This window comes from Malus sylvestris, chromosome 2, assembly GCF_916048215.2.
Source record: "Malus sylvestris chromosome 2, drMalSylv7.2, whole genome shotgun sequence".
Taxonomy (NCBI): Eukaryota; Viridiplantae; Streptophyta; class Magnoliopsida; order Rosales; family Rosaceae; genus Malus; species Malus sylvestris.
In genome coordinates, this window is record NC_062261.1 from 5,942,983 (window position 1) to 5,961,973 (window position 18,991).

At 38.9% G+C, this 18,991-nt stretch overlaps 2 protein-coding genes and 1 long non-coding RNA gene across 3 annotated transcripts; 1 reads left to right on the forward strand and 2 right to left on the reverse strand.

Moving 5' to 3' along the window:
* Nucleotides 1-1,179: 1,179 nt before the first annotated feature.
* On the reverse strand, nt 1,180-3,320 carry LOC126605823 (uncharacterized). The gene is made up of 7 exons (XM_050273274.1): nt 3,143-3,320; nt 2,891-3,009; nt 2,425-2,507; nt 2,101-2,222; nt 1,827-1,991; nt 1,644-1,737; nt 1,180-1,541 (listed from the first exon to the last, which is right to left on the reverse strand). Exons 1-7 carry the CDS (start codon nt 3,165-3,167, stop codon nt 1,340-1,342), a joined length of 810 nt encoding a protein of 269 aa, XP_050129231.1. The 5' UTR covers nt 3,168-3,320; the 3' UTR covers nt 1,180-1,339.
* Nucleotides 3,321-7,561: 4,241 nt separating this feature from the next.
* On the reverse strand, nt 7,562-8,057 carry LOC126605847 (uncharacterized). The gene is made up of 2 exons (XR_007617048.1): nt 8,012-8,057; nt 7,562-7,914 (listed from the first exon to the last, which is right to left on the reverse strand). It is a non-coding gene; the product is annotated as an uncharacterized LOC126605847 (long non-coding RNA).
* A 7,023-nt stretch (nt 8,058-15,080) lies between these two features.
* LOC126605851 (putative transcription factor bHLH041) lies at nt 15,081-18,821 on the forward strand. The gene is made up of 8 exons (XM_050273313.1): nt 15,081-15,536; nt 15,684-15,806; nt 15,898-16,003; nt 16,127-16,141; nt 16,229-16,291; nt 16,495-17,277; nt 17,575-17,982; nt 18,502-18,821. The coding sequence occupies exons 1-8, from the start codon at nt 15,421-15,423 to the stop codon at nt 18,571-18,573; spliced, it is 1,686 nt and encodes a 561-aa protein (XP_050129270.1). The 5' UTR covers nt 15,081-15,420; the 3' UTR covers nt 18,574-18,821.
* Nucleotides 18,822-18,991: the final 170 nt, after the last annotated feature.

The window sequence follows — 18,991 nt, forward strand, 5'->3', positions numbered from 1 at the left end:
CGCTAACGCTATAAGGTTAATTCAAGTCTGCGGTTTGGATTGAATAGGTGTTTGAGTTGGTGACAATATCGATACTAGATCAAGGAGTAGTAATGAGGCTGATCTGTTGCCGATTATTTACTCCCTGGTAGTTTGCGCTGTTTTCCATTCAAGAAGGATGCTGGTACTACAAGTAGGTCGAAAATATTTTGATGACTTCTAATTTTTTGCAACCGTGTGAAAGGCCAGCATGCACATTGATCATGTTTCAAATGTTGACACTCAGATCACCACCATATTCAATATGATTTCCAACGTAATCTTGCAAAAACTCACTCATGATATAATCTACATTTGGTGTGACATGTCACAATGCCATGTAATCTTACAAACTCACTCGTGTTATAGCACGTGGTAACACGACTGGCGGCCTAGCTAGCTCTCTCTATTGCTTGGAAGTAACTTTTAGAGAAGGATGGAGATCAAATTCCTTAGCTCAATTATGCCTAGCAGCTTCTCTCTAGTCTCCAAAAAAGTGGTAGTAGCGGGGGCAACGTTTTTCTCGAAAGATTGTGTTTTTGTTGTGTTGTTAGGATTTACAGGATTGTCTGATTTAATTGTTTGGGAACGCTAATTTTGGGGGCTACATCTGTAATTGTAGATTTTGTTGTAATATCTGTGAAATCGGGAACATAAGTGACAAGCTATGTTTTGTAACATATAAGAGACGAAGTTGGTTTTAACAGAAGAAGAAATCACAAGGCTTTACAGAGTCCGAAAGAATGTGATGCAAATGCTGAAAGATCGGTACCGGTGGCTCTGGGGAAGTCGGAATAGGAGAGCACTCATCTTGGAGAAGTCAGAATAGGAGAGCACTCATCTTGGTTCTTGTGTTTCAGATTTATGTCTTCTTTCCGGACGAACCAAAGGTTGGGGTCAAGACAATGAAGACTTATACCAACCGCATGAAATCGGAGAATGTGTTCAGATGATACTTCTATGTACGCTCGCATATATTTACGCATTACGACTTGCTAATATTGTTCATTGTGTCATTTTATTGATCTTTAAGCTATAAATTTAATGATTATACCAAATTCTGAGGTAAAAACTCGATTCGTGGTGCAACGATTTGCATCATGTAGTTAATGTCACTGAACGTAGAAAAACAATCCCGTTGAAATCGCTCGCGATCGACCATTGAGAAGATGAGATTTGAATTGGTAAGCACAAACTTGTGGCAAAACTAAAGCATGTATGTGTGTATCAAACTACATCAAGATTCAAGATGAGGACTTCATCCGACTGAGTCGTAACGGGTGCAACACTTAACAAATTTATATGCTGATTGGCAGAGCATCTAGTTTGAAGTAGCCTTGTCCTGCTGCAGAGCTGCCTTAATGAAGTCCATGACGACCGATGCTAACTCGGCTTGATGCGAGGTGTACAAATGATTAGCGCCTTCTACTAGATGTAATTTGTGGTTAGGTATTATCTTGGCAAACTCTAGTGCATCTTCAACAGGGCAGATCTCGTCGGCAGTTCCATGGATTGTCAGCACCCTGTATGTACAGAATCGGGGATAAACTCGGTCATGCAGAAAATGAAACAAAAAGAAAGGAAACACGAAACCATGAGAACCGAGTTAACTACAGTTTGCTTACCGGCATTCTTTGTCAATCTTAAGGCATGATTCGTGCATATCAGTACTTAGGCGATCCATCAAACTCTCCTTGGTCAGACGAAAATTACCATCTCCTACAAGCATGGCTCCATTAACCGTGTTAAACGCGTGAGCATGTTACTGAACATAAATGGAAAGATGCTGAAAAGAATTACTAAATTACCCGACTTAATCTTAACATCAATGAACCCTTCCTTCTTGATTACTTCCATAAAGTCTTTTCCACAGCGTTCTTCAATGCCTCTCTTCAGATCATAACCTCCAGAAACGTTGACAACCGTACATATGTCATGATATATGGAAGCATACAGAAGCACAGCAACGCCTCCTGTAGTAACAATATTCAGCAATACCTCAGGTACACAATACGAAATTACTCATTCGAAATATTCATCAATAGCATTTTGTCCTTGATCGTGCAACACAATCCAACGTACCTCTACTGTGTCCAATAATTGCACTGGGTGCACGTTTTGCCCCAGAGAAGTATTCGACGACAGAGTGCAAGTCATCAGCCTCTCTCCGAAAGCTAGCACACTGAGAGGTGCCTTCACTTTCCCTGACAACCAAAACACCACAACTAATCAGGATCAATAAAATCGTTAGATCTCAAACTGACAACAACGCAAACTTTGCAAGAACAGTATGATGAAGACAGAGCCACGCTTACAACTATGAAACTAACAAGGTGCACACAAAGAAACTCTACTCAAAACCTGTTATATTCAAGGATTTCAAACCCTGTAATTCGACAGCCTTACCCAATTCCGGCAAAGTCAAAACGGAAGGAACTGATCCCTTCATTTTCCAGTGCAACAGCAAGGTTCACCATGATAGAGTTTTCCTGGAAATCAAGATACAGAAGCTGTGAAACTTTTGCCCACAATGATCCCAAGTTGCCAACCAAGCATTACAATTTTCCACGAACGATGAACTATGCGGTACTATTCCTTTTTTTTTAGTAGGTGACAACGTTAGTGGGTTAGACAGTTAGTTGTTAGGGAGAGGGAACCGGTGAGGATTGAACCCGCACCAGAGTGTATTATCATCAATTATTAAAACATTGTCGTCTTCAAAATACAAACTAAATTATTCAACAACCAAAGTTCGACGATAGATGTGAACGAAATATTAGAAAAATAATTTAAATTATAAACATCCTAATCCAGCTGGAACCGAACCCAACAACAACAATAATAACAACATTTGATATATCAAAAATCCAACCTTGGTGGCTCGAAAACCATGACATAAGATTACAAGGTCCGGGGAACTGGTTTCGTGTAACAATCCCACAAGCTTTTCACCGTGTTTGTTGGGTACGATGATTCTCTGTTGCTGACCCACTGACATCGCAATTCGAAAAAGAAAAAAAACAAAAGTCCACTAAACTTTTGGTAAAGTCGGCAACTTGATGGCAATAAGAACATGAAAACTCACAAACAAACATATATAACGTGAGACGATGAAATTTCTTACCTGGATTTTTTGCAGCTTCTGCCATTTTAAAGATTCGTTTGGAGCTGCGATTGCAGGAAAGATTATTTTGTGATGGTATCGGACCAATCCAGTCGGATCAGTTCCCAAGCAAATAATGTTTTGGGTTTTTCAGGTTTTGGTCCACAACAGTCTCTTTCTTACCCGTTGAACCACGAATATTTATGGGATTATCAAAACTGCCATTTATATATCTTTTCCTTTGGGAAATGATATGTGGTTATTCAAGCAATAATCAATATATACACCACTTTTAGCTTCTCACTTAACAGTGTTTAATTATACCGTTGTTTTCTAACTTAGTATTTTTTGGTAATTCTAACAATATACTAGTATAATATACTCTTTGTCAATAGCATAACAACATTAGCACCAACCAAGAATTTCACTCAACCATCGGGTTGAAAAGAGAGTCGATAGTATTCCTATACTCGTAATTGGGAGGTCTAATACTATCAGCTCACATGGATAACGAGTAAAATACCTAATTATAGTTGACCCACTTTGCGATTTAGCTAAAAAGCCCTTATTAAAATATAAATGAAAAACCTATAAAAATCAATGTTCTAAAATACGATAGGCGCTAGACTAGTCGGGTGACATGCTGGGGCCTAACACCTAGGAGAAATAAATTTATTATATTCCATGTATATAAATGTCTGTTTATACTTCAAATATATATAATTTCATCATAAACTACAAAGTATAATGATATATATATATATATATATATATATTATGAAGTATTGGAACACAATGAAAACAGGAAAAACAAGCATATAATGTGTGTTCATTTAACTATACAACAAGTCCATAATAATTTATTGTAAAAAGTAAAATGCAAAATGAAAGTTATATATTTTCTGTCTAAGTGAGTCGCAACTCAGGCGGATGCCGAGACAAGTTTAGGTGGGCTAGACGGTCGCCTCAGCAAGTCTAAGCGTCTTTTCTTAATTTTCAAACGTCTAAACATTAATTGGAACGGTGACAAACCGCCTAGCGTCTAGGCGGGGATTTTCAGAAAAGTAATAAAAAGACATGATTAGAACTTGAGTGGAAAAGAGAAGACACATCACACATAGTTGGCTAGGTTCATGCCAACCTTGGCTTAATTGTCGTTATGTGACAATAAAATCTCATTGTTCCCCTAATGTCTCCCTTAACCCCCTTTTCTTTTCCTCCATGTCTCACATTATCCATTTTGTCAACTCTCTCATCAAAACCCTAATGCATTAAATTTGAGTTGAATAGAACCTTGGTTTCACGAGGCAATGGTATATTTACATCATGAACTTCACTAATTCATCAGCATGAACTGCACCCAATGTGTGGCCATTGGACTTGATATAGGCAAGGTATGAACTGTTCTTAGAGGCTCTATGGATCCATGATGCACCCCACAAAAGCTCATCCTAAGTAACAGCACAATTGGGCTCATAAGAGGAACTTTAACGGGATTAAAATAAGGGTAATATATACAGATAGAACTAGTTACAAACTTTAAATAAAAAATAAAAGTGAGGGACTACATAAATTATGGTATGTTTGGTGTCCCTCCAGCTCTGATTTTTGATTAAAAGTTAATGACGTGTTCCGTTTGTGCATATTTTTCGTAAAAGAAAGCAAATTATGCACACGCATTTGGTTTACATTTATCCTGAGTATAAGCAGTAAAAGGGCAGACCGTTGAACTAATTGAGTCACTGTAAGAACCTCTGTACTTTTCTGCAAAATCAAACACCTGCATGGCGATCAAAATTTAAAATTAGCATTCTTGTTAACACGCGGTGAAGGCGAAGAGATTGTTAAAATGAAGTCAAATTTTGTTTATAGATGTTTACTTTCATTGCTGTGTGAAGCAATTTTGCAGAGTAAGAAGAGTCAGAGTCTTTGAATGCTACGGAAGCTGCAACCAATGCAGCAGCAGTCTCAGCTGCAACATCTGATCCCGGATTTTGGGTTGACACCTTGTACACATTGCGCAGCCTGCAATCGCCAAAACATGTGACTGTGTAGAACTTCTCTTCAACTCCAAACCAACGTCGTTAATAAAATGTCAATTCTTATAGCCTTCAGTACCATGGTTTAGTGCCATATTTTATTGTCTATTTAGTATCCTAATTCTTTTTTTTTATTATAAGTTTAAGCGGTTTTATTTGTGCATATTTGCTTGTTTCTTTGGGTCATCATGTGTTTGGGCATGGGGAAGATCTAGAGGAGGACAAGAGAGAATAACGAATGGTTTTTCTTTCTATATTCCATTTGAGTCTCTCTGGATATCAGCATTCATTTGCAGGAATATATGTGTTCTCCGTACCGTCAATGTCTAGTAGAAAGCCCTAAGAGAAAGAAAAGGGGTGCAAAAGAAGGAGGAGGTGGAAGGTTTGTATAAGAAAGTAAAATACGTAAAATAAACACGAAAATTAGACATAAATTAGACTTATGGTGCGAACTTTTACGTAGTCAATGGCAGAATTTTCAATGCATCTACAACGTATTTTTTTCATGACTTGGTGAGATATACATTGCGTTATAAAAGAGATAGAGAGACGGAAATATACGAACCGTCTGCCTTCCAAAGATTCTACATAACTAAGTTTTTTTGTGGTCTTTGTTTTTTTTATTTTTTTTTCCTACTTGCTTTGCTCGGGGCAAAAGGAAAAAAATAATAATGTAAAGTAAAAAGAAAAGTTCAAGTGGAGTAATTAAAGAAGTAAAAAGAGTGAGGGCCACGTGCGCTTGTTTGAAGCGGAATCAGGAGTGGTTTAAGAGTGAGGTGCTTAAAAAAAACATCTATAAAAAAAAGCTGTGAGGGATAATAATGTAAAGTAAAAAGAAAAGTTCAAGTGGAGTAATTAAAGAAGTAAAAAGAGTGAGGGCCACGTGCGCTTGTTTGCAGCGGAATCAGGAGTGGTTTAAGAGTGAGGTGCTTAAAAAAAATATCTATAAAAAAAAGCTGTGAGGGTTTTAGGTGTTTGGTAAACTGAAAAAAAAGGCTTATTTTAGAAGTTGCTCTGAGAATAAGCTAAAATCAAAGGAAAAAGTTGAAGCTGCTATTTGCAGCTTTGAAAAACTGGCTTTTTTTTCAAAGCACATGAAGCTACAGTGCTCCTTTAATGAAAAGACTCACTATCAAACTGCTTTTTTTTTAAAAGTACTTTTACAAAAAAGTTTACCACACAACCGCTTATTCTCACAGCAGTATTTTTTCAAAGCACAGCAATACCAAACCAGCCCTCACTCTCTCCTCTCGCAGCCGACATGAAGAAAGGGGACAAGGATTCTCTACTCTCTCATTTCCGATGACCTTTCGTGTCCTCCTGTTTTATGTAGTTACGGTTAAGTTACATTAATATTTTTTTTTTATAAAGATAATAAAATTAAAATAAATAATAATATAAAATATTGATGTGATTTAACCGTGAACGTACAAACAAAAAGACACGGACATAAAAATGAGAGGACAATCCTTTCCGAAGAAAAGGTCCATTTCACCACTAGCTCTTCTTGTCAGAATTCCTCTCTCCCTCACTCGGTCTCTCTCTCTCTCGCTCTCTCACTCCTCTCGCGTTTTCTTCTCTCTCCTCTCATTCCTCACCCTCTCTCCCCCACTGTCACTGTGCATACACGGTGTACAGCTTTCCCGGCCACCATCTCCCAAACCAAGGACACTACCAGCTTCGTCTTGACCTCACAAGCCAATAACACCCAGCCTCGGCTCCAACATCCTTCCCGGTCGTCGGGATCGAAACTCGGAACGTTCATGACTTTCCGGCCCTTTGTCGACGAGTTTCAGAAACTCCGGCAAGTTTTTTCGTACCAACCGGCGAGCAACCGAGGCGCGAGAACCCCACCATTGTACTCGCCTCGAGGTTGGAAACAAAGCCCAGTAATCCAACCGGACGTCGGAGCACTCACGGCGACGCAATGAAGCCGCAAAGAATTCCGAGCAACAATCTGCAGAAACCAGTGAGTTTTCTGCATTTCGTCTCGGACCGGCTAGAATCGGTCGACCGGCTCAGATCGGCTCTGTCTCTTTGCTCGATCGGACGGGCCGGTTAGATCGAAGGCTGGATCGGGTCGGACTGGCTGAACCGGTTGGATCGGGGGTCGTACCAGATGAACCGGGTCGGATCGGGTCGGACCGGGTCGGACCGGATGGACCGGTCGAAGCGGATGAACCAGGTCGGACTTTCGCTCGGCCGGCGGAGACCAGCCAAGGTTGACGGAATGGGCTTCGGACCCGATGGTTTGATAACTCCCATGATGTTTCGGAGGCATGGTTTTAGGGGACTTGTGCTAAAACTTGTGGACGCAGCAAACTCAACTCTGAATTTAACTTTTAACTTGTTACCAATCTCGAAATCGATGCGAAAGAAAATGATGAGACGAGATTAAAACCCTTGTTTGAAATTCCTTGATTTGAAAAGAATTCTGGATCAGTAAATCAATGGTTGACAAAATGGATCTCCCGCTAGAATTTCGGAGAAGATATGAACACAAGAGAGAGAATAAACCTAGGAATATGATGGATTCTGTCTGCAGAAATTCTCACTTGTTTAAGTAGTCAATTGGTCGTCAATAATCCGTGCTGATTCTCACTTGTTTATTAGAGGTTATGAGGATTACTTGCACTTGATATAGCTATTTACTGAAAATCCACAACCTTGAAGTGCTGATTCTCAGATAGTCACAAGCCAGGAGCTGCTGAGCTGCATTTGCCAATTTGTTGTCTTTCGACGCTACAACCATTGCTACAAAATCAAAAAAGGAGCAAAACATGATTAGTACCTTTAAAACATGATTTAGTGGAATGTTGATTCAACAATGTTGTTTCTTTTTTCCACATACCTGTTGGTAATTTATTCATCAGCTCCAGCGCAAAAGAAGGCACTGAGGGGGCGTTTGTTGCACCTCCTTAATAGGGACTGGCTTGGACTGTCTTAAGCAAGACTATAATCCCATGTTTGGTAAGTTGTTGGACTAACATAAGTGGGACTCACCTTGACTACGAGTCCCGCCGCACTTCACTAAAGCCGTTTATCTAATCCCAAGCTTTCGCTTGGTATTAACAGGGACTAGAAAGGAAATGAGGCCTACGTTCAATTCCCAATTTTTGCTTGCTAAACCCAGACACCCAGTCCCTCTGCGCTCCACCTTCTTCTCCGGTGCCGTCACCATAGCCAGGCTATCACCGTAAGCCTAGGGAGGACGACGACTGCCGCTGCAGGAAAACTTCGATTGATTTGGCGGTGTGGGTTTAATTTTGAGCACCGACCATGGCGTCCTCCTCGAGGCCTCAAGCGCTCCACTAGGAAGATGCGCCGGCAAGTTTGTTGCTTTCTTCTGCAAGAGCGATTGACGTCGATTTGCAAAAATTGGGATTTTTAATGGGAATGGGTTTGATTTTTCTGAGTTTGATTTTTAATGGGAATGGGAGCAATTTGGCATGCCAAGAACAGGAAACGTATGAAAGAAAGAAATAAGAGAAGTAGAGAGACAGGGGAGAGAGGGAGTCAAATTAAAAAAGTGTGTATAATAATAATAAATTATTAAAAAAATGAGTTAAAAAATGACAGAAAAATATTTGATCTACAAAAATAATTGAGTCCGTGATTTAGTCCGACACTGCACCAAACGCTTCACTAAGTTAATCCAGCTTAGTCTAGTCTAAGCCAATCCAGCTTAGTCCTTGAAGCTAGTCCAGTCCGAGATAGTCCGGCGCAACAAATGCCCCCTGATAGTGCAATGAAAGGTTCCCGAGGATTCTTCAATGCTTGAGGAGTGATCTGAGACACGGTCCTCAGCGAACTGATATGAAGGGCAAGCCTGGATTAACATTATCGGCCCGTGCAATCAAGGTCGTTGAGTAAGTATAGCTCCACATCGTTAGATAAAAGTAAAGATAATTTTGTTATTGTTAAAGGGTAATATTATGATTTTTTATCATAATAATTATCTTTTAATGATGAATTATCTTGATATTTCCTTGTACAAGATAGATGAGATGCAAATGCAGTTCAATTTGATTTGGGATTCTTGGAGTCAAGACGCGTGGTGGATTGGGAGCATCAGAGCACGTTATTAAGAGTCCTAATACATTACTGCATTGTTGGCAAATGGACATTGACAGAGATATTAATGCATGCATAAAGGTGTGGATGCCGAATTGGATTTGGTCAGCCACGTGTGCTTGGCATTGGTCAGCCGTGCATGCATATTATTAGCATATTTCAAAACAGGATGCTTATCAGCACACCTTGGCTAAGGGATAGGAGATTTAGCGCATAGCCATATGCAATTACACAAGATAGAATCCACCATATGCAATTCCACAAGATAGAATCCAGTTAGGACTCTCAATGAGTATCAAGCCGCGCCAAGCAATGGGGTTTAATCTTCACTATAAATAGAGAAGGTTGTGCAACATTCAAAGGATCTTCAATTCAACACACAACTGTCCTGCGCAAATTCTCTCAACAACCTTGAGACTTTTTCCTTTTCTTTTTTCGCCGACACACATTTAGTTTGGATAAACAGTACTGTGAAGGCAACCGGTGATATCTTCAGTCGGCATAGATATCACTGTCACCGTAGAATCAGCCGGTCTCACAACATCTTCAGTCGGCATAGATAGCACTGCGTCGAGGGTGACTGGTTATCTATCCAAGTTTTGGTCAAAAAAGATTTCTGAATCCTTATTGGTCGATGTCATCTCATTAGCCTTCCCAGCAAAGTGAGGTGTTACAATTTATTAGGCTCGGCACATTGCACGCCGAGTTAGTTTATGATTGGATACTCTCAAGTGGGATTTAGAGTTCGACGTTCTGACGGCCGAACCATGTTTATTGTTAAGACATATATCCAGTTTGAGTATTTGTGCCCTTACACTTTGGTGTCTATTCAGCGTGAGTTTACTCCGACGAATACCATCACTGTGACCGAATCCGACGACGACGACAATTTGTGAACTTTGTGAGAATAGTAGCCTTGTCTTCAGGTTCGAGAACCCAAGAGGCCGAGACGTGTTCCTTCCTCGATCGCAATCGCAAGACGCAGAAGTCGGCCACGCACTCAACACAACATCAGCATATTTTACTCCTCGGCCGAACTTGGCTGACGAGTTGGCACGCCCCGCATTCAACCGAATGACGTAGTTAGCTCATAGATTACTCGGCCTGCGCGCCACATAGGCTTGGTAATTTTTAAGGTCAACAAAACGACAAGCTAAAAAACCTGCACAGGGACTGCATGAAAGCAATAATCGGCACCCAGCAAAGCCGCTTTGGCATCAGTTGTTGCAATTATATTTTCTGGCAGCGCAAATCTTGGTCCATGGAGTCCCAAGAAGGTAAGAACTCCAACCTGTCCGACGCTTCTTCGGCCAAATACAATATACAAGTGGAACCTGCACTATGAGCAAGCTGTGCGAAAAACCCTTTCTTTTCCAGCTTCGCACCAACTTGGGCGAAATGAGGTTCTACCGGGAAACCATGGATTTTTAGTTTTCGCTATTGGTAGGTTGAGCCAGTGGAATGGAAGACAGCAGCAAATGACATGATTGACCACGGATTGCTGAAATAATCGCGGCTGAGAATTGTTTGCCATTGCATCTGTGCCACTGATGGTTATAATATGCATTCACATCCTCGGTGAGTTGCATACATATAAGAGAAATAACCGGGAACAGTGTCGTTGTAGAGCCCGTCGAAGAAGCGGGCGTGGTCCTCTTTGTTCAATAGTGTCGTTATCCAAGATCACGGCGTAAGAGGTAATGTGAAAAACCCGGATGTTTGGATCACACTGTTAGTAGGCGATGAGCTTTCTGAATAGAGACTCTGCATTGGATTCAATGTCTATTGGTTTTTCTACTTAAATGGACTGAGTCCTTAGTTCTCTGCAAAATAAAATGGGCATTCTTGCTATCCTAGCATATATGCCACGCATTTTGTTAAGCAATACGGACAATAACAGTGAGTACATCCGGGTTGAAGCTTAGTCGTTTAAAGGTTTCAGCGTGAACCCAATAATTTAGCCAATCAAAACCCTAAACTGATAGTGGATGCTCTATTTATTGGACAGTTTATAGTTCTTTTTATTTTGTTATTCATGTCGTCCATCAGTTCTTCACACCTAGTGTTAGAGTTTGTATCATCCTTTCAGTGTGCTGGAATATGATGAGAAACACCACATGTTATTATATAATTAGATGATCACTTGAAAAAGGATTTGGATTCCATCAGGATCCAAATTGTGGGGATCCTAGGGATCCTCACATCTTAGTCATTCATCGTATATTGTGCGATCAAAAATTATTTAAAATCAAACACAAATAATACCTAATGAGAACTGGGTGCACGATATATGATGAACGGTTAGGATGTAAGGATTCTCAGATCCCCATATAGAGGATCCGGAGAGGATCCTCATCCCTTGAAAAAAGTTTCCCTCTGGTTGTAGAATGATTAGTGTTCGTCCCGTGTTCCAGACACACAGAAAAATATCTCATCCTCTGTCCTGACCACTTGACCTCCATTTAAAAATAATAAATAAAATAAAGAACAAACAAATGTGAAAGGGCATGAATAAATAATAACGTGTTCAAAATAAGAAAGAAGTGAACTAAAATCTATTTGTCCCCATGGCCAGAAAAACCGACAAATAAAATAATACAATCAGTGACGTTAAGCTATTCTTTGGCTCATGCATGTTGCATTTAATTAATGCAAGAGAGTGTTTGGACACCAAAATATATTAATTAATCCCTAAAATCATAGACTAAGTTGAGATGAGAAAACTAAGACGGCTGGTTCTTTCATTTTTGTAGTGGAACCAGAACTTCATGTTCGAAGAACCAATATAAGATATACAAAACTTATAATCTTTACTACTTACAAGAGTAACGGGTGTAGAAGAAAGGAGAAATATAGAGGGCGATTATCTTATTTTTCTTTTTCATCAATAATATACCACATATTATGGTAAAATGTATAAGGGGATAGCACCATTTTTTCACAATTTTTAACATAAGTTTTTGTGAAGCTCACTCTGTAATGATTTATACGATCTGAACCGTTCATCTTGTAAATCTTCTTTCAAAGATCATGTCTACCTAAAACCATGACCGTTGGATTAAGGGTTCTTTGTAGAAACATATTCATCCACTTTCTTCGCTACAAATAAATATCATGATTTTGAATTTATCTAATATTTTGCAAAGATGATCTATAAATGATATTCTATAAGATAACCGATTCAGATTATTAGAATACGTTACAAAGCGGACCACACAAAAACTTGTGCCTAAATTTACGTAAAAAAAGCAGTGTCACAATCTGTCCCCAATATATAATCACCGTACTTAAAGGTAGTGAAGGACATAAGCTTAACTAAGGCTAGCCATCCTCACATTTTAGCTTGTACGTATTCTATATGAATTACAAGAAATAAAAACAAGTGAGAAAAGAGGAGTGTCAATTGTGGTCTATTAACTGGGTGGCTACGATTCTCTTAACAATCGCCATTCGAGGATTTCTCACCAAATAACGTATGCTCCAGTCAATACAGAAGAACGTGTTGGGAAAGACCGTTCACACGCACATGGTGATTCATTAACCAAGTTCATTAGTATATCAAATAAAAAAACCAAAACATCGGAAAATTTGTAACTGTCTTTTACCGAAACCCTAAACATTAATTAATGTGATTCATTTGTCTATTTACTTGGAGAGACTATTGTAGACATCGAAATTTCGGTAAATAAATGTTGACCGATAAGTCAAAGTTTCAACGCTCATGTATTACATAAATTTTATACGTAGCGTGTGACTCAACGAAAATTGAAATGAGTTGGAAAAGTCATCAAATAGGACACGTGTCAACACCTGGCAGAAACGACTTATTTCATCTGGAATATTATATTCAAAATTAGGCCTTGGAAATTTCTATAAATACAAGCCCATTTCATTCATTTGAGAGGAAAAAAAATCATTAGGCAAAACTCTTGAAGCTCTGAAGCTCTGAAACTCCGAAGCTCTCAAGCATCCAGGTTCCCGAAGAATCAAGAAAGCGTTCTTCGTTCATCGTTCTTCCAAGATCAAGCCCGACGGCCTTTGGATCAACAATCATCCACCTTCAAGATCAAGCCCCGACGGCCCTTGAAGAAAGTGTTCTTCGTTCTTCGTCCACACATCCAACCGTTCTTCAAGATCAAGCCCAAAAGCCCTTGGAGATCCGTTCATCACTGTTCTTCAAGATCAAGCCCAAAAGCCCTTGGAGATCCGTTCGTCACTGTTCTTCAAAGATCAAGCCCAAAAGCTCATTTGAAGATCCGCTCAAATCCACCTTCAAGATCAAGTCCACGGCCCTTGAAGAACGTTCATCCTTAGATCAAGCCCAACGGCCCTTTGGATCAATCACACATCCACAAATACACACCTTACGGAGATCGAATCAGATGATCAAAATAGAGAGAGATTGTAACCCAAAATCATCAAATCCAAATATTTGTTTGTGCACGTTGTTCTTGTCTCTTTCGTTTCAGGAAATTTCTGTGTTCACAAGTATCCTTGTCGGATTCTTTTTATGAGGATTCCGAATATTTTTTAATCACATCCGTTCATCGTGTATCATGTGGTCAGTTTTCGTCAAGTACTGTTTATATTCAATTTTAAATATAAAAAATTACAATGATTTCTAACCACACGATGTACAATGAACGGATGCGATTTGAAGATCTGGAGGATCCCCACTCATTTACTTGGACAAAGTAAGATAATAAAATGCTTTTTAATTTGGCAGATGGTGTTTTACCGTAGTGGCAAAAAGCCCTATGTACTTTGGTGTACTTTGGTGTGGGTGTGATTCCCATCGATTCCGTCCTCCTAACAACTGACTATTTAACCCACTAACTTTATCGCTCTAATAAAACAATACGGTAATTAATTTGAGTAAAAATTTGTAAATGTAATCTTTTAATAGAAAGGGTTTAGGTCGTACCAGTAAAAATATAATGTGGACCTGAAACGAAATGTCATTTTAACCATGCTTACGCACTAAACTATATATATATAAACATGGTGTGAAACTAAATTAATGTAGTCAACTCAACTGCTCCCATGAACACATCTAGAGCACTCTAAAAAGAGATTTTTTCAATGTGCCAAGAAAACGAAGCGGTATGTTTTTTACAAGAGTCGAACATAAAACCTCCCACTTACAAATAAAGAGGAATACGCCAAATGTTATTATACAAGTGAAGAAATTTTTTTTTTTTACAATTGTCCCTTTACTTATATAATGACATATATCGTATGTTATTCCGAGCATACTGAAAATTCTTTTTATCCTTAACTCCAACAGCATTATAATATCCCGAATCAAAGGGAAGCTTCGGCTGATTCTGTAATTCAACATTAGGTGCGCAGCGCTAGAAGATCTACTCAAACACAAAATATTGCCTGTTAATCTAGAACATTTCCAAGTAAATTAATAGTAAATATTATGTTTGACAAAGTTTAGACAAACGTCACAAAACCACAAACCTTTGCATCGATCGATCCCTTTAATTTTAAAAATTGTGACAGAAGAACTTGTTGGGAAGGAGCGTTCATACCACCACATGGTGAAATTCATAACCCATTTCATTGGTAGATAAAAAAAAAACATTGAAAAATTATGAAAGGGTAAGATTTTTTTTTATTATTTAAATGTGAGAATGCAGAAAAATATAGAAAGGGAAAGAAAGGACACTATGCCTTCCTCCCTTGACCCTTTTCAATTCAACAGATGCACCTATGGCAAAAATCCTCCCATGAGTCATGGGTAGTCTTTGACCACTACTTTTCTAACCTACCCCCCTCTCTCTCTCTCTCTCCGCACTTGCTTTACTACTTTTCAAGTTCTCATCCTTTCTACTTTTCAAGTCCTCATAAACGAGAAACAACTAATTTCCTCTCTCATCAGCTCTCCTTCCATTTCTTCTCTTTCAGTTTCTTCCATCACTAATATGAATGCGTTTTTTAAATATCTTATCTATTGTGTCTGTATATCACTACTTTTCAAATCTCCCTCATCTGTGCCACCTTCTAGTTAAGAGACTCTTCTGGTTCTCTGTACCTAATCATGTTCTGCATATTATTCACGATGACTAAGCAGGATAAATATTGGGTAGGGTCATCGTGTCGTCGTGAACAAAAGACATAAAGGTCGGTTGAAGGGTAGCAGGGAGATCAAGAGGCTCCCATTTCCAACCTTTGTCTATGGACATTGCTTTCCAACTAGATGAAGGCTCTCGCGCCAATTTCCTTCGACTTGTCATGCAATCTTTTGGCTGCTTCTACATTTGCTTGTGGTCTTATATGCCCCCTCCTTCTAAGTATGGACGCATCATTCATCATTCATCTCTCTCTCTCTCTCTCTCTCTCTTTCTCTCTCTCTCACACACACACCCACCCACCCACCCAAACACCCTGAATGTGGAAGGAGCTCATATTAATAATGTTGGTTTTATGTGTTCGTGCAGCTTCTTATTTTTTCTCGATGGTGTTTATGATGAAGAAAATCAACCAAGCTCTTCTTCGGGCAGTTTGGCTCGGCAGCTTTTCAATGAATATCGCCTATCAGTATTCAACGTTGTCGAAAATGAGTACGTAACTATGGGTATTGGTTTGCTTGTATAGTTATCATTGTTAGTATTTCTCTCATAAGTTTTTGGCTGCATGCATGTACATGATCAGCTGTGTTCCAGGATTCGCTTTCAGGAATAGCGTTCCATATTTGGAGTTGCAAGAAATGGACCTACAAAGACTGGCATCAGTTGATACACAGAGGCAATTTTATCAGGTAACTAATTTAAAATATAATTGAACAGAAATTTATTACAATTCCCAATTTACACGAAGTACATTCATTAATTTACGCAGGCAAGATATCGCTAATTGAGTAATTTTAATCTGCTTGTAACAGGAAGCAAGGATTAAGGTTTGTTCATGCTGGATTAAAATATTGGCTTACAATATTAATTAATTGATGCTGTTTTCTTAATTATAATTTCCTCTTAAATTACAGACTGCAGTTTTCATGGGGTGCAAAAGCGGAGAAATTGAGCTGGGCTTGTCCAATGTGTCTCAAGTAAGACCAAATTATAATCTAACTTGGAATTATGTAAAAAACTTTTGGTTAAACGGTGGGTTTCGAACCCTAAACCTAGCATACAGAACTCAGAACACTACCCACCCTCACCAAGCTGACCCAAGTGGCTTGTAATTATATTAAGAATCTTAATGCATAATTGAGGTTTATGATAAACTAATTTATTTTTTGTTGTTTTGCAGATAGACATAAAAAGAGAATTGATGAGAACCTGGTTACCAGAAGCTTTTTCCAGACAATTATCTCCACATACAGAAGTTGCCAGCAGGCCAATCAATGTTCAGCAAAACCCACCGTCATCCTCTTCATCTTCTTTGAGATCACTTTCCGCAATCGATAGTCCTGAATATTCCTCCCTCCTCTTCAACATTCCAACCACTACTACTTCTCATAACATCCCAGAGATCTTTACACAATTATCTTCCGATCCCTTGCGACCAATCAATGTTAATCCATTGGAACCTTTACCAATCATAAATCTCATTAGAACTACTTCTACTAGTACTAGTCCTCATCAACAAGCCATCCAAGCTTTTTCTCGAACCCGAAACATCCAATTCCCAACTCCGGAGATCGAAGATGCCACAATGACAAGAGCTATCCTTGCAGTTCTATCTTCTTCACCTTCTTCTTCTTCATATCAACCACCCCCACATACTAATCCACCTTCTTCTTCTACTGCTCATCGCCACTTACTAACTCCAAAATCCAGTGCTTTCAAGACTTACAGCACCTCAGCTTTAGCCCCAAGAACGCAAATGAGTGCTAATTTACGCCGGCAAAACATGCACAAGCGATCCATTTCCTTCTTGAGAAGCTTGAATCTGATGAGGCTTCGCGAAGGTATCCAAACCACCCGTCCCACAAGCGGCCAGTTGCATCATATGATATCGGAGCGCAAAAGGCGTGAGAAGATCAATGAAAGCTTTCATACATTGAAATCATTACTTCCACCTGGAACCAAGGTAAGCAACATGCATGCATACACACACACACACACACACACACACACACACACACACACACACACATACTGTGTTGTTCAAAAGGATACTGGACCGCACTCGACTGAACGGGCCTACGGTAAACTATACTAAACTAGATGGAAGTTTTAGGGTATTCCAGTTCAGCACGGTCCAACATAGTTTACATATTAACACATTCGTTTGGAAATGCATTATTATACCATTTTCTCATTTTTGCATTGGTACATATATTGGTTTCGTTGCAATCGTGATTAATTAAAATTTTTCATACTGTAGAAAGACAAAGCCTCGGTTCTTATATCTGCGAGGGAGTACTTGACTAGTTTGAAAGCTCGAGTTGATGAGCTTAGTAAAAGAAACCAGCAGTTAGAGGCAAGGCTCTTGCCCCCGGCCAACTTAGGAGCTAATGAAGCAGCAGCTACTGCAGGCTCCTCAAATGAACGAGTTAGTCTTACACTTACACATGTATCATCCGAATCATCCCCCGATCAAGATCAGCAAATTATTGACTTGCAAGTGGTTCTAAGATCAATAGAGAGTTGCACCGAAGATATGGTGATCCGCATTTTGGAATTCTTGAAGCGGGTTGAGAATGTAAGCTTGATGTCCATGGAAGCCAATACTTGGATATCAGAACCAAATTCTAACATCAACCGCGTAATCCTGAGATTAAGAGTTGATCAGGTATGTAATAGAATACTTGTAAATTTCTTGAACTCATTAATTATTATGATCCCTGGTATAAGCCTTTAAGTAATTGAGGGGTGGGTAGGGTGATAAATAATGAAGGGTTTGTATTAAGAATATGAACCCCACATCGGAAAAATGAGGGATCTTGCATGTGCTTATAAGTAATTTAGCTACTCCTTATATCGTCAATTGATTTTAAGATATAACCACAACCTTTTTTATCGTATCAGAGCAAATTGTCCTACATGTGAAACCTCAATAGCCACATATGCAGCCATGCTCTACGTTATCCCATTTTGTCCATTTTGTATTGTTCATGTGTTAAACTTAAAGATTTTTCATATTTGAGGAGTCAATGTTGTCTCACACCAACTATGAAATCAATGCATGGTATAAACTGGAAAGAGACAATGACTATGAAATCAATGATTGCTATAAACAGTATTATATTGAATATGTATTTGGGAAAGTAGAAGGAAACTGAGAAGTTGTTTTATTTCTTTATATGTACAGGGAACCGAATGGGACGAGGCTGCCTTCCAGGAAGCAGTAAGAAGGGTGGTTGCTGACTTAGCATTGATATAATCAAATACCTTTTCGACATGTTCAATACATAGAATTAGCACGTAGGATAGACTAGTCCTCTTTTCGTTTTCTTTGTTTTGGTCGAAATAGTAGGAATAGTCAAGATTTTGATATATGGATTGCTTTTCGACCATCAATGCTTGCCAATTTTTGACCGTATCACATCCGGCAGGCATTCTCCACCATTAATTTAGACCATCAAACATATCAATTTGATTCATATTATGATGTCTATTGACCAAAATCTATTCCACATTTTTTCCCATTTGTCCATGTTAATAGCTACTCTTTTTTAAAGTATTTTTTTATATAAGAAATAGCCACTTTCATTATTTGTATATTTTTTAGAAAGTTTTAACGAAAAGCCCACGGTACTGTTCACTCTAACGAAAAATCATATTTTTACACTAAAAATTCA